The 14,828-nt window shown below is 50.7% G+C and overlaps 1 protein-coding gene across 4 annotated transcripts; it reads right to left on the minus strand.

The window, feature by feature from the left end:
• Window positions 1–122: 122 nt before the first annotated feature.
• SPG21 (SPG21 abhydrolase domain containing, maspardin) lies at window positions 123–14,060 on the minus strand. 4 transcript variants are annotated; one of them, XM_075431670.1, is made up of 10 exons: window positions 13,272–13,463; window positions 11,808–11,967; window positions 10,518–10,611; window positions 4,472–4,633; window positions 3,528–3,608; window positions 2,770–2,915; window positions 2,157–2,265; window positions 1,580–1,687; window positions 1,043–1,183; window positions 123–703 (listed from the first exon to the last, which is right to left on the minus strand). In XM_075431670.1, the coding sequence occupies exons 3-10, from the start codon at window positions 10,578–10,580 to the stop codon at window positions 581–583; spliced, it is 933 nt and encodes a 310-aa protein (XP_075287785.1). In that variant the 5' UTR covers window positions 10,581–10,611; window positions 11,808–11,967; window positions 13,272–13,463; the 3' UTR covers window positions 123–580. The 4 variants fall into 4 exon arrangements, with proteins under 4 accessions (XP_075287785.1, XP_075287783.1, XP_075287786.1 ...); XM_075431668.1 differs by lacking the exons at window positions 11,808–11,967; window positions 13,272–13,463 and adding an exon at window positions 13,971–14,060; XM_075431671.1 differs by lacking the exon at window positions 11,808–11,967.
• Window positions 14,061–14,828: the final 768 nt, after the last annotated feature.

Consider the following 14,828-nt stretch of genomic DNA (forward strand, 5'->3'; position numbering starts at 1 on the left):
AGAAGGCACTGGTGTTCTTAATTCCTAAAGGAGACTGTGGAGGCTGGGCTAGGGGAAGCCGCGCTGCTGGTCTGCACTTACCGAGATTGAAGTTTTATTGAAAACCATTTTTAAACCGCAAGAAAGTTAAAAATTCAAGTGCTTTATTTCAAATAGAAACTAACAACACAACATACGAAGCAAGTAAGTGATGGCAACAGTGGCACCTAAACATCTTTTAAAACAAATATTCAACAAAAATATATGTCACCTTATAAGTACACAATCTGCATGTGGCAATATATACAGCCAAGTGAAAAATATAAAAAGAAATACCGTTCTGCTTAAGAACATGATAGTGAAGACTTTGGTAGCAAAAACGTCTTTGTTGTTAAAACTGCAGTCTTCAAAGACACTTCCTTGAATTCAAAGAGTAAAACTTACACAGATCTATCCCGTGACACCGTCTGTGGGCAGCTCACTGATCCTGCTGGAATCACACAGTGATAACCGGCTAGCGCAGGGAGGAAGGGAGCGGGACCAGCCAATTGTGCAGGGGAAGACCACCAGACCAACGCCTCATCCTCCGGCCCTCCAGCACCTACTGCTCATCCTGCTCGTGGCTGGCGTGAAGGCTGATCTTCTGGACTTCCAGCTCTTCCGCGCTCACCATGGCGGGATCGATGGCGGCGTATCGGGTGCCGTGGAACTGCAGCAAGTGGATCTGTCGGACACAGAAAACAATGTTGAATCAGGCATAGAAGCGTAAAGTTTTGGTAAGAGGGAAACATTCCTTCCAAGTAATTTTTGTGAGGATGAAATCGTGGCTCTGGAGCACAAGGGTTCAGAGAGAGGACAGGGGAAAGGGCAACAGCCAGACCCCAAAGCCAGCCCTCCGCAAACGCGCCTGCGCCCAGCCCTGCCCTTCTGTGTCAGCCAGCCGTGAGCCAGAGCAAACGGCGCTCCGGCACGCTACGAAACGAGAGCAAGCGCAGAAAGCGAGTCTCCCACCGCTGCTCCAGCTGCGTGCGTTAGCGGACCGGCTTGGAACGCAGAGACTCACTTGAATATATAGGTTGACCTCAGCACTCCTGCAGAGATAGGGGAAGTTGCCTCCTGTTTTGAGATGAGCTCTTCTGGCATTAGGATAAAGCTTATACATTTCTTCTTTCGCTTCAGTCGAAAGCGCGCTTTGGTCAAACACCTAGGCAACAAGTCACAGCAGTTAGTTCTGACTCTAATCCGATTTTGCTTATTCAATCCGACTGGGTACATGCTGCTCATAGAAGCAACTGTCAGCTTCTCTGTGGAACGGCCGTTAATAAAACAGAAATCAAGCAAACACGTTAGGCACTAACAGCTAGAAAGCTAAGGCTGCGATACATAAATGTATGGCTGTGTTATGGCACAGAATATCCAGTTCGTAACATAACACAGCAGAGTCACGGTGGTGCCCAGACAGAAGGTTTATCTAAATACAAATTTAGCTGCTGCAAATATTTATTAAGTTGCTAACAGAATATCTACGCCCCTCCTGCCAAGGGCAAGAAACCGTGTTTAAAGAAAAAAAAAAAAAAAAATTACATTGAGATTAACTTACGTCCATAATGGTTACAGGGGTGTCTCGAATTTTATGAGGTTCCACGTAGGAGTTCTGGCAGTTGAGGGTAAGTCTTGAAGCGAGCTCGCTCTGGCCTAGAGTCTCCAGCTTTCAGCAGAGAGAAACACGGATCAACAACACATTTCACTGCGGGAGGTTAATGCAATATTCACACCTCAGCCAAAGAGAAGCTAAAGGAAAACACAACTGCACTTCAGATGAAGACTGCAGTTCCAGCTTTGTACTGCCCTGCGTGAGACAAACGCTTAAAGCACGTGCCATTAGCTGCGCCTGCCTCCAGCGCGCGGCCTACAGAGCCATCCCAGTACTTTCTCCTCTTCCACCTCAGTTTAACTGCTCCTCTTCCGATCCACCCAGACAAACAGACCTGTCAGGCAGACGGTCGCAGCAGCAGTTCAGCTGCGGGGGCTGTGACCGTCAGCACCTGCTGAGGCCTCAGTCCTCACTCCTTCCTCCTGGCTGAGCGAGCGAGGGCAGCAGAACACCTACACCCTCCTGCTAAGTCAATCTCCTACGGCGACTGACATCAGAGCCATCGGAGTACGCAGCCACCTACCCTGTCCACCATGAAATCGATCCCATCGGCCATTTCAGGGTCTAGAGGACCAGATGCAAAATTCCCCAGGACAATTTTTTTCAGCATAAAAGCAGGCATCAGCCAAAAGCTAAAACAGAAACAAGAAGTAACAATCTTCAAGCACCCCGGACTCCAACACTGAGGTGCTTCGTTGTTCCTTTCCTTGCACAGACTTTGTGCTTTAACTTCAAATGAAATCCTGAAGGAGCTTCAAAAGCAGAGAGATGGAAAACGTGGCAGCTAAGTGCTTGAAATGCTCTGGGAAGCTGTTCGTGTATTTATTGTTTTAAACATGGTGAGTAACACTTTCCTCACTCAAAATGGTTTTGCTAGAACACCGGCAGAGTTCTTAAATCTGACCACAGGTCCACAGAGGATCGCAGAACAACTCGTCTGTCAGATTGCACACTCCCAACTGTGAAAATTTCCAGTTTCCTCGTGGTGTGGCTTTAAAAGCCACAAGTATCCCACCCCACACCGCCCTCGCCCAGGCTGGAAACAGGTCAGACACGTGTCCAGCCAGGTCAGCGCGACATTTCATTGCGGAAAAATGACTGCCGTGAATCTGACTGCTTGCCTCAGTCTTCCTTACCTGTTTGCTGTCCACGTCTGATTGAAGATCGAAGTGTCACTAAAGGCATTGCACAGGATCAGAGACTGAACTCTGGGAGATTTGTGTGTGTATTCAGCAAACTTCTGAGCCAGAAAGCCTCCCAGAGAAGCTCCAAAAAGGTGAACCTAATTCAAGGAGAAAAAAGCAGATCATGTTACACCTGTGAAATAAATGACCTCTAAGCACAATGTTTCATTACAAAAATAAGTCTTTCAAGTTTTACCCTGTCCTTATAACCCTTTAAAAAAAAAAAAAAAAAAAAAATCACTCTTCTATTCAGCTTCTGGTTTTGTATATGATATGTGATAAATACTGAAAGAAGGAAGTATTTCCAGATCACAGTTCAAATTTCTGTGTGCTCATCAAGCTTGATAAAAAAATTGAAGATGTCACTTGGTCTTCAGTAGCTATTCCAATCCAAGAGACTTCATTGCGGTATTCTGTACTACATGAGTTTGGAAGGCAAACTTCCACGGGATCTCATGAAAAACCCAAGTTCACCAATACAATTTAATAGGCCTACAACAGCAGTTGAATTTAGGCCAAGTACGACAATTTTCAAGGGTATTCACCTTCAAAAATAAACTCGTTTCAAGAGGAAAATTGCAACACAACCTCTTTATTTATAGGCTGCGTTTTTGTGTCACATTTTATACACTTGCTCTTAAATGAGACTCTTTCAAACATTAGGTTTTTATTGCAACCAGACGTCCATTTTCCCACCTCGGAGCACTCACTTTATCCAGCTGAAGGTGGTCTAACAGTTTTCTGAATCCATCACAGAACTCAAGGTGATCCCAGTACACCGGATACTGCAACTAAAATCATATGAAGTCAGAAAAAGCCCGTCTCTGACCAGTAGCTCTCAGCTGTCGCTCGAAGGCCACACCAATCCTCACATTAAAGGTTCCAAGACAGCAACCTGCCTGTCCTGCACCGTGAGGCTCACGCTCCTCGCAAAGGTCCCTTCGCCCAGAGGGTGCGAACACCTACCCCTCACTTGCACAAAACCACACAACTGAAAGTACCGCAAAGCAAGTTTGTTGGGGAAAGCGCAGCGCTGCTTCATTCTGTGATCAGGGGGAGGAGAGGCTGGAATGATTTTTCAGCGATTTTGTGGCATGTAAAGTTGGCAGGCACAGAAACCATTCACTGCTTCTAGAGAAACAGCAGTACTCCTAAAGCCATACTGTTTAGCAGAAATACTGACGTACAGATCAATCGTCTCAGTTCAGCTCAGGAGCCGAGAAGCCACCAGAGAGCAGGCTGATAGGATTTCAAGGAGGAATGACTTTGCATCTGCAGCTAGGAGGCTAAGAACCAGCTTATCCACCATCCCCAAGGCAAATGTGGAAACCCTGAGCTAACCCACACGCTTCCCTGATGGCTAACAAAGATCCAGCTGGAGGCAAAGATGACCGGTGTCCAGCGCACATGAGAGAAAAAACAGACTGAGGAGTTAACAATGTGTATGCACAAGGCTTTGGGTAAACGCTCCTGTGAACACACAGCAGATTTCAGCCTGGATCTGCATGCTGCATACTTTGGAGTACAACTTAGCATCAGGTTTTTTGTGGATTCTCCTTAGACAGCACTAAAAAGTTCATCTTCATTATCCAACCTCTGATTAGAGCGACAGGCACAAGGACACTCGCTTTGACACAGGACTGAGAATACTCACGGCGATAACTCTGTAGCCCCATCCAGTCAGCGCCAGAATTTGCTGGAAAAACACATCTGCAGTTCCACTTACAGGAGGAAGAAATATGAGGGGGCACCGAATGCTCCTCGGTCCCGCGTCATACAGCGACCAGACTTTACTGTCGTCATCATCTACTATTATCTGGAAAAAAGAGAGGCACAGGGCGAAGAAATGCAAGACAAATGAGGTTCTTCAGCTTCCAGGATTGCTTATGCAAAATTTCTGTCATCTAGCAAATACCGTAATACTTAAGACCCCTTTGATCAAGACCATCTCTTACTCCTTGTCACAACAGCTTTCTTCTCCAAGGCTGTTTACGAACTGGAATTACAATGTTTGTCCGAATGCTTCCAGAAACAGAACTGTGGCCATGCACTGTCACACCAAATCAATCACAGAATGGTTTGGGTTGGAAGGGACCTGATAGACCACCTTGTCCCAGCCCCCCTGCCCTGGGCAGGGACCCCTTCCACCACCCCAGGGTGCTCAGAGCCCCGTCCAACCTGGACTTGAACCCTGCCAGGGACGGGGCAGCCACAGCTGCTCTGGGCAACTGGGCCAGGGCCTCACCACCTTCATGGTGAAGAATTTCTTTTTTATATGTAATCTAAGTCTCCCCTCTTTCAGTTTAAAGCCATTCTTGTCCTACCCCCACATGCCCTTGTAAAAAGTCCCTCTCCAGCTTTCTTGTAGACCCCCTTCCAGTACTGGCAGGCTGCTCTAAGGTCTCCCCACAGCCTTCTCTTCCCCAGGCTGAACAGCCCCAGCTCTCCCAGCCTTTCCTCCCAGCAGAGGGGTTCCAGCCCTCAGATCATTGCTGGGGCCTCCTCTGGCCCCGCTCCAACAGCTCCAGGTCTGTCCTGTGCTGAGGGCTCCAGAGCTGGACGCAGGACTCCCAGGGGGTCTCACCAGAGCGGAGCAGAGGGGCAAAATCCCCTCCCTCGCCTGCTGGCCACGCTGCTGGGGACGCAGCCCAGGACATGGTCGGCCTTCTGTGCCGCCAGAGCACGTTGGCAGGTCATGTCCAGCTTTTCATCCAGCAGCACACCCAAGACCTTCTTGGCAGGGCTGCTCTCAATCCATTCTCCACCCAGTCTGTATTTGTGCTTGGAATTGCCCTGACCCATGTGCAGGACCCTGCCCGTGGCCTTGCTGAACTTCACAAGGTTCACATGGGCCCGGCCTCTCAAGCCTACACGTGCTTTGTGTGTCCTGACCTAAGCTGGGCAACGAACACCGCACTGCGTGGAGTCAGCAGCAGCACAACATGCGGTTTCTTACGGGAGCTTATCCTTCTGCAGACAGCTGGAGAACGTGGCAAGCACTGAAAGCAGCGAATTATGTTGGTTTTACAGTGAGCGACTGCACTTCAGAAATCACACCATGGAAAAAATAAACAACTCTCTTTCTGAGGAAGTGCAGTTAAACACAGTTTGCAATGGTTTGCTCTGGATTTCAGCTCAAATGGCCTTAATAAGAACGATGGTACATCCAGATCTGAAAATTCATACAGAAATAAATCCTGGGAACAGCAAGGCTGTGCCCCAAAGGATCAAGTTTATGCACAATTCCTCGTGCAGAAAAGTATGCTTGGGAAAGGAGCCACCGTGCCATGGCCCAGGAGACACCCAGGAAGTCTGCTCTAGGTACCGAGAGCAACAGCTGAAGGCTGGAAGAGCCAGCACTGCGCCCGGGGGCAGCTTTTTAAACAACCATCGACATCTGCATTCACTGGACAAAAGACGTTACAGGTCTGGATACAGAATCACAGAATCACAGAATAGTAGGGGTTGGAAGGGACCTCTGTGGGTCACCCAGTCCAACCCCCCTGCCGAAGCAGGGTCACCCAGAGCAGGCTGCACAGGATCTTGTCCAGGCGGGTCTGGAATATCTCCAGAGAAGGAGACTCCATAACCTCCCTGGGCAGCCTGTTCCAGTGCTCCGTCACCCTCAGAGGGAAGAAGTTCTTCCTCATGTTCAGACGGAACTTCCTGTGCCTCAGTTTGTGCCCATTGCCCCTTGTCCTGTCACTGGGCACCACTGAAAAGAGCTTGGCCCCATCCTCCTGACCCCCACCCTGCAGATATTTGTAGGCATTTATAAGGTCCCCTCGCAGCCTTCTCTTCTTCAGGCTGAACAAGCCCAGTTCCCTCAACCTCTCCTCGTAGTGGAGATGCTCCAGTCCCCTCATCATCCTCGTAGCCCTCCGCTGGACTCTCTCCAGTAGCTCCTCATCTTTCTTGAACTGGGGAGCCCAGAACTGGACACAGTACTCCAGATGAGGCCTCACCAGGGCAGTGTAGAGGGGAAGGAGAACCTCCCTCGTCCTGCTGCCCACACTCTTCTTGATGCACCCCAGGATCCCATTGGCTTTCTTGGCAGCCAGGGCACACTGCTGGCTCATGGTTAACCTGTCGTCCACCAGGACACCCAGGTCCCTCTCCGCAGAGCTGCTCTCCAGCAGGTCCACCCCAAGCCTGTACTGGTGCATGAGGTTGTTCCTCCCCAGGTGCAGGACCCTGCACTTGCCCTTGTTGAACCTCATCAGGTTCCTCTCTGCCCAGCTTTCCAGCCTATCCAGGTCACGCTGAATGGCAGCACAGCCTTCTGGTGTATCTACCACACCTCCCAGTTTGGTGTCGTCAGCAAACTTGCTGAGGGTACATTCTAACTCTTCATCCAGGTCGTTGATACACGCAAGCCTACTGAATTAAGCAGCTAAAACCACAAATTACCAATCTGAAACAGAGCCAGCTGCCAGGAACAGAGACATACACAACCCCCAAAGCAGCACTGCAAGGCTGACCCAGAGAGAAAAATGCTTCCATCATCTGGCAGCATCCTGGGAGCATCTGGAGCGCCCAGCACATGCGGCTGGCTGAAGCAGATTGCTCACGCATGACCTGCTATCCTTAGCGAGCAGTCTGTCACACAGCACCCATCTCGGGGCAGAAGCTAGAAGCCATAGCACAATTATTATCTTTAAAAGTATAAGAATTAGGTAAAGGTCTTCTTTTCTAGCAGTGCTGGAGCCTGACTTGTTTTTACAGGGCTTGTTCTACCAGCAAACTGTTTTGTCTATTTAGGATGCTCTTCCAACCCTCCACAACAAAAGTGTGGAGCTCACCCCCAATCAACAAGCACAAACCTCTGGGGAAAGCCTGCGTCACACAGTGGGAATTTATCTCCTCTGTGTCAGGATTTTATAGCTTTCTGAACCGCAATAAACAAGCACAATTTGCTTTCCCATCACCACAGTTAACATTCTCGGGGAATCAGAGGAAAACAGCGTATCCCAAATCAGATTTGCTCGACTAACACATCTTCCGGCATTAAAGCCAGTATTTCAGGCTCTGAGAACATGTGAGAAATCACATGATGCTGTTGTTCTGTACAGCCTCTACAGAAAAAAGCAGAACGATCGCATACCAGAGCTTCCAGACCACTGAAACCTTTTTAAAAAAAAACCCTTGTACAAAAGCTCTCGCAATCCCCAGGAAAACAACTCTTTGCAGTCAACTCCAGAGCTCCAGGACTCGCTGTTCCCAGCTGTCGTTCCAGGACTAATTTTGGATCAGCTCAGGGTCGCTATCGGTGCCTACTACAAAGTTTACCTTTAGGAATATTTCCAAAAGTGAAGCATATTCCTTGAAATCAGAAGAATAAAGTTATTTCATGGGAAGGGAACTGGATCAATTGTTCTGCTTGACTTCTAGCCACATACCAGATAATTTAACTCCAGCTCCAGAACAAGGCTAAGTGCTGTGTAGGCGGACACCAGCATGGTTAATTTGTTCGTCGCCAGTCTTTTTCTTGTTGTGGTCGATCAATCCAGATCGCCTGCAGTCTACATAAAGGATAAAATCTGCACGGCATTGAAACAAGGGGCAGAACTCCCCTTCAGTTTACCAGGGCTGGGGTGCCCCTTGCTGAAGGCTTTTAATCTAAGACAGCAAGTGCTGTATGCAAATGGAGGCTCACAGGCAAAGCTAAAGACTCAGTTTAAAACTGTTATTTTCTGTGCTGTACTTCCTATATCTGACAAGAGCAGGAAGGGCGATGGAGCTGCGTGTTTCCTGCTCCTGTCAGGAGGAACACTTCAGCCCGCTTTCAAACCAACTGCTCCGGCTCGGCTGCCTCAGGTCGATCCGACAGCAGTTAACGTGTGCTTACCAGCAGTAACGATGGTTGGTCATGCCTTCCTCTGTACTGCACATGCTTTGCCTGCACTTCTGGGGGGATAATGCAAGCAAATGTATTGCTAAAGACTGCTTCAGAGAGTAATTACATCTTCATACCGTGCTTTCTTTTTTTTCCTTCTCTCTCCAGAAACCAGGACTAGTTTGTTTATTTTCACCTTCTTCATACCCCACATTCATCACTGCGGCCTCACTTTACTTTTGAGCAAACTGAATCACTCCAGAGGGTAAGGTACTCCCTAGTCTGCAGGTCACCAGCAGCTTCAGCTTACCCGCGTCCCCATTTATGAAATCCTGAGTAGCAGCTGCAGGCAGTAGCCCTTGGCAGTGAGCTGCAGCATCACGCAGTCCCCACGGCAGCAGCAACACGCTCCATTGTAACCACAACCTCCAGCTCCTTTCATTTACCATACTGCACCCCATAAAGCAGCGCCTTGGAGCACCCACATGTCCTTCCGCTGAAATAGTGTCTCCCAGCTTTGCTGACCCGGTGAGGCACTGCCCAAAGGCAACAGCACGACACAAACAGACCCAGCAGATCTGGTACCAGCCAGAAACAGAGAGAAGCTGGACAGCCAGAGCCTAAACAGAGCATGCACAGTCAAAAGTCAAGGATCCTTCCGATTTACTGAAGACATAAACTGGCAAAAATGAATGAGAAACCCTGAATGGAAAATCCTACAGCCCTTCCATGAAGGTGATTTCCTAGAGAAAGCTACACACCACTCAGCAGCAATGATGCCAGGCACACTGAGGTGTTGTCCCTCGGGTTTGGGGACACCGTCCCTTTTGAGCGGCCCAACTGCAACCAACTTGCTGTCGAAAGAGGTAATGCTGCTCTCGCCTCTGCAGCCCACACAGCCACCCAGATTAGGGAACTAAGCCAGCTGGAAGTCAGCAGAAAAACAAGCCATAAAACACCCCAAGCAAGACAGGCCACTGACTGCTCAGCTTGCATGGTTACACGAGCGACCGTGCTGCAGGAGCAGCGTGCTGGGGCATGAAGACAAGGCTGTCGTCCTGTCCGGCAGGAGCCCAGGCTCCTGCTGCAGCTCAGTCCATAACCACAGCCCCAGCAAGTCTTGGATGCAAAGGTACCCGTGAGAGCTAGCCCGGGTCAGGAGCTACGTACTGGTACTGCGCTCTGTGCCCTCTGCCGCTCGGCATGTAGAGAGCAGAAGCTGGAGCACTGCACACCTCAAACACTTTCCTGTGGTTCAGTGAAGGGAAGCAGAGAAACCCAAGCGCGAGGAGAAAGTGGCTGGACAGTATGATTAAGCAGAAGACATCTAAAGGGCACGCAGTGGAAGAAATTATTTGTTTTTTTCCACTGTGGTTAAGGCATCTTTCGACTCTCAGGAACCCCACGTGCAGCCCGACTGCCAAGAAGCTGCCTTCAGAGGCTCAGCTTTGGCCCAAGGACAACGGGTGGGAGTGGCAGAGGTGGCTCTGGCAGCACGGCGGTGCGGCAGCTGGCTCAGCTGCCCTGCCTTGCTGCAGCACAGCACATGCAGCGGCTCCATGCGAGGGCACGCACGTGGTCCCCAGCAGATGCTGCTTCCTGGGAGTCTGCTCCTCAGGCACGGCTGGCACTCACATCTGCAAGCCTCTGCACCCTGCCACCACACGCAGAAGTGACCGAGAAGCACATGAAAATTCAGAGCGTGCTTTCACGCACTCATACAACACACGGGACAACAGTTCAGGAGATCAGCCAGGTCACTAGCGCAGCCACAACTGTTCTGCGTTTACCAAACAGCTTGGTCTCCCCCACTGCAAAGCAAGAGGAGACCTTTCACCCACAGGTCAATTACAGCTGTACCTACCTTTTTCAGAGGAACTGTGCTTCTGAACCAGTTATAGTCAGGAGAGACTTTAATCTCTCCCATGATGTTTGGGAAATACTCAGTTTAGGTCAGCCTGAAAAAAAAGAGAGACAAAGTTAGAAATCAATACAACAGCTTTACTGCAGGCAGCACTCCAAAGCTGCGCCGAGTACATAAAGCATCTGCAGGGCGAGTTTGCTCTTATCAGCTGATTGTAGTCCCTCTGACACACGCCAAGTTTACTTATCCTCAGTTTTCATCACAAACCATTTAATTATTCTCCCGAGAGGCAGTCACCTGACTGCGTTACTGTACCGGCCTAATTATGAAATGACGATGCTTTTGTAACAGCATTCCTGTGTAACAGTCGTGGAGAAAGCCACTGTGTTGCAGGCTGTAAGTGGCTTAAAAAGCTAAAGCATGTTTTCAGTTTGGTTTTAATTCATAAAGCACTCCAATTTTATCTCTAATAAATATTCATACAATTCATGCAGCAGCTCTCACAACAGACTTCCATTATTTCATGAACGTACTGCCTAAACACTCAGACACGTTCCTCCACCTTGGTAAAACTGACCCAAAGGAGTCCCAAAGTGCCTCGGGAACATCAGCTGATCTGAGGCTTCATTTACAGAAGAGCCCTGAAGTTTTAATTCAGCCCACGCAGAAGCTGACTCTCGTCAGGGGTTACCAACAAAGTTATCTCTGGAGCACACCAGTTAATACAGAACAAATTGATTCAGAGTTGGGCCCACACAGGAATGCCACTGATTCCCCCTTTAGTCAGAACATCCTAGTGTACGTAATGAAAGTCTCTTATAATACTCCATTAATTAGTAACAAACACTTAGGTAACTTCCAGATTTCACTTTTTTTAAAGAAGTGAGAGACCATTAGTTTCCATTTATTCAACAGACAGTATCAAAGAGTTTTGAAGCTTAGAGACACACTGGCGTTACCCTGAAAGCCAGCTGCCTCAAGAGATTATTTTCATGCATTCACACACAGCACTGAGCATAAGAAAACAAAGCAACTTTTGCTCTTGTTACTTAGCAGTTGCCAAGTATAAATTAATAGGTTTTGTTTCTTAATTCTTCATAAAATAAGACCTTGGTATGTTCTGTGAGTCACTCCAATTCACTTCCCCCTGCAGGAATGCTGCTGGTGCGCAGGCTTAACTACCTGATTGGGTTACAGCTGGATTAACAGTTATTTACAATTTCCTCATCTTTCAGTCTTCATTTGCCATCTCCCAAGTACAGACAACAGGAGTTTTAAAAGGGAAGGTACCTTCTAAATCGCAAGACAACACACATCCTCCACAGAGCACGTGATACACCTCGTGTCCAACAAGGGTTTGAGGTAGGAAATTCAGCTGCGTGGCCATTGTTTCAATTCTGCATGGCTTCGTTTCGGTGCTTGCACCAGCTGTTCTGCTCTTTTGCATAGTCTGGCAGCACATAAAATTGCAGTGGAGGTAAAAAATATCTATTCCAACAATCTGCAAGGCAGCGCAGGCACAAAGGTGCATTACTGGACTAAGGGGGCGAGGCCATCAGAGAATGGAAACAGCAATTTAGTCTACTAATTCCTTTCTATAACCACACATTAACTGGTTATCAAAAAGCTATTCAGCAAACCACAGCACGACAAAATTGCAGCAGAAATAACAAATTACAGCAAATGCCTTAAGCCAACACATCCTCTTCGAGCATTAGATCACAGCAGGGCCGAGAAACCCAAGTCATGGTCAGGGCCTCGCTACGCCAGGCACTGCACGGAGACAGGCGTGGGAGAGGGGGACTTTCTGCTAATAATTGTGGTTGCCATGAAGGGTCAGCAGCCTCTTCCCACTGTGACCACCTCCCTTCTTGTGCCGCCTCAGTCTTTCAGCACCGTTAAGCTCATTTGCAGGCCGGCACATCCCTTGGGAGCACGAAGCTGCCTATCATTAGACTAGGTCAGGAGCAGGCACAGACACAGACAAACTTCGGCCTGTCAGCGTGCCTCAGCTCGCACCAGAGTGGGTTAAGACTCCACCTGAAGCCTAAATTTTTAACTTCCCAGTTCACCTGTTACCACTGGTGGAAAGAAATTGCTGGTCAACAAGACCTGGGCTGATTTCCACCAGCTCCTTTCTTGTAAAGGTGCATCCGCGACCCCCACTTCTAAGGGCTGCTCCTCTTTTAAAGCAAGCTAAACATTTTTCTTTGATCACAGAATTTTTTGCTGAAGTTGACATCCTATTACCGAAACATTTTTTTTCCTTGGCACAGAAAAGCAGCATTAAATTTGCACACGCAAATATTTGTGTCAACAACTGCATGCTCTTCCAGCCACAGAAAAGCCGAACCACGACCTCAGAACGGGGAACCCGCCGCCAAAGGTAACTCAAATCACAAAGAACCTGATGCTGTTCACGACCCACCCTCCGCAGACCCGAGTTTCACTTTCAGTAAAACCAAACAACCTGAAGAACTCCACCCTCTTAATTCCTCTAAAGGAAGAAGCACCTATGGATGTGTTCAGAGCACTTGATAATATTCTCCTTATTATTTATCCCCACTACAGCAGCAACACTTCCCACTCGTTATTGATTTAGAAAGGCTTCGATCCTGCCTCCTGCCAGAGCAGACTAGATGACCGGCGACTCGCTCCTCTCCCCAGTGCCGTGTCTGCATGAGCTGGGGCCGCTGCGCAGCCGCTCTCCCACCGCGCTGGCCATGCAGCGCCCACTCCCATGGCCCAACAGACCTGAATCAGCAACACCAGCACCGACGGGGGCTGCAGGCAAGCACTGGGAGATGGAAAGGAGACACCAGGCCCGCGGATGCTCGATGAATGCCAAGCACAGGCAGTGGGGAAGAAGAGTTACAGATAATTGGGACATGGGAGCAGTCGCCTTCTCCTCTCCCCCCAGCACTGCTCCAACCACAGCCGGCTCCCCCAGCTCTGTGGGGAGAAGGGGGCAAAACCCCACCCAGCTCCCCCCAGCCCAGGCTCCCCTCCCCGCAGCACAGGCTGAGGCGGCCCCTTCCCCTGAGAGACCCCCCCGGGAAGGTGAACCCCCAGGGCAGGGCTGGACTTTGGGCTCCCTACAGGGCCGGGCCCCAAGACCCCCTCCTCCCCTCCCCCAGCCCAAGGCTCTTCAGGGGTCGTGATAAGCCCCCCCCCCCCCCGACGCCTTCTCATGGCCCCCCAACCCCTCAAGCACAGCCTCGCCCGGGGGTAACGCTGTCCCGGAGTCTCCTCAGGGCTCCCCAACCCGGTCACCTCAAAGACACCCCCCCCGGTCTCCTCAAAGACACTGCCCCCCCCGCCCGGGTCTCCTCAGGGCCCTCCTCAGGCCCCCCCCCCACGGTCTCCTCAGGGCCCACCCGGCCCCTCAGAGCCCCCTCCCCAGCCCGGGGCCCTGAGGAGAGGGACAGCGACGACAGCCCCGTCCCCCCTCACCGGGCCCAGCAGGGACGCTGCGGCCGCCGCTCGCCTCCTCCTCCCCCGCCGCACCCAACCGGGGGGCACCCGCCTCCCGCCGCTACTTCCGGGTGCTGCGCCTGCGCCGGCCACGTGACGGCGGGGAGGTGCGCGGGCGGGGCAGAAGGCGGGCGGCTGCCATTGCTGCCGAGGCGGAAGCGAGCGGCTCCGGCGCCATCGCTACCGAGGCAGGAGTCACGTGGCGCCGGACGGGGCGGTGATTGGTCGGCGGCCGTGAGGGGCCGCGGACGCCATGACGGCCCGTCGGGCGGGAGCGCCTGAGGAGGTGGTCGGTGCCGTTGTCCCGGCTGGTTCCTCACAGAATTGGGTTTTAACCTAGGGAAAAAAAAAGGCACGGCAGCAATCTGGTGGCGCTTTACACCGCTCTCCGCCGCCGCTCTGCTTGGCGCAGGCATCGCTGTGACCTGCTGCTGTCATCCAGCGGGAGAGCACGTCGTCGTAGCGATACGTGTGAGAAATCCGAGGGGTTTCAGTGAACGCCCCGGTGAGCGGAGCGGGGTGTGCTCAAGTCGGGGTCTTCCTTTTAATATAGTAGGTTTTATCCGGCTCCCTTGAGCCGGGCGTCGTGCAGCACTCGTTCTTCGAAACCTGGATCCTCGCCCCCTCCCTGCTGTCAGTGGGTGCGATGGCGGGGCTGCAGGTGCGCACCCCTGAGCCCAGCCTGTGAGTCCTGCCTGGCTCCCATGGAAAGCTCCCGAGAGGAGACGCGGCAGTGGATTGAATGCGGGTTAACTGGATTGGCAGGTGCCTGGCTGTAGGTGGTGGTGTCAAACCTCTGTTTTTCAAGGGCTGAAATCCAGCCGAACTTTGTGACAG

Source organism: Opisthocomus hoazin, chromosome 10 (assembly GCF_030867145.1).
Source record: "Opisthocomus hoazin isolate bOpiHoa1 chromosome 10, bOpiHoa1.hap1, whole genome shotgun sequence".
NCBI lineage: Eukaryota > Metazoa > Chordata > Aves > Opisthocomiformes > Opisthocomidae > Opisthocomus > Opisthocomus hoazin.

What these genes read in the sequence shown, in the direction of transcription:
- SPG21 (XM_075431668.1), bottom strand. Translation starts at nt 10,580, where the DNA reads ATGGGAGAGATTAAAGTCTCTCCTGACTATAACTGGTTCAGAAGCACA. An exon ending in GGGGCTACAGAGTTATCGCC is followed by an intron (nt 3,609 to 4,471) that starts GTGAGTATTCTC and finishes ATATGATTTTAG; the next exon opens with TTGCAGTATCCGGTGTACTG. An exon ending in CAGACGTGGACAGCAAACAG is followed by an intron (nt 2,266 to 2,769) that starts GTAAGGAAGACT and finishes TTTCTGTTTTAG; the next exon opens with CTTTTGGCTGATGCCTGCTT.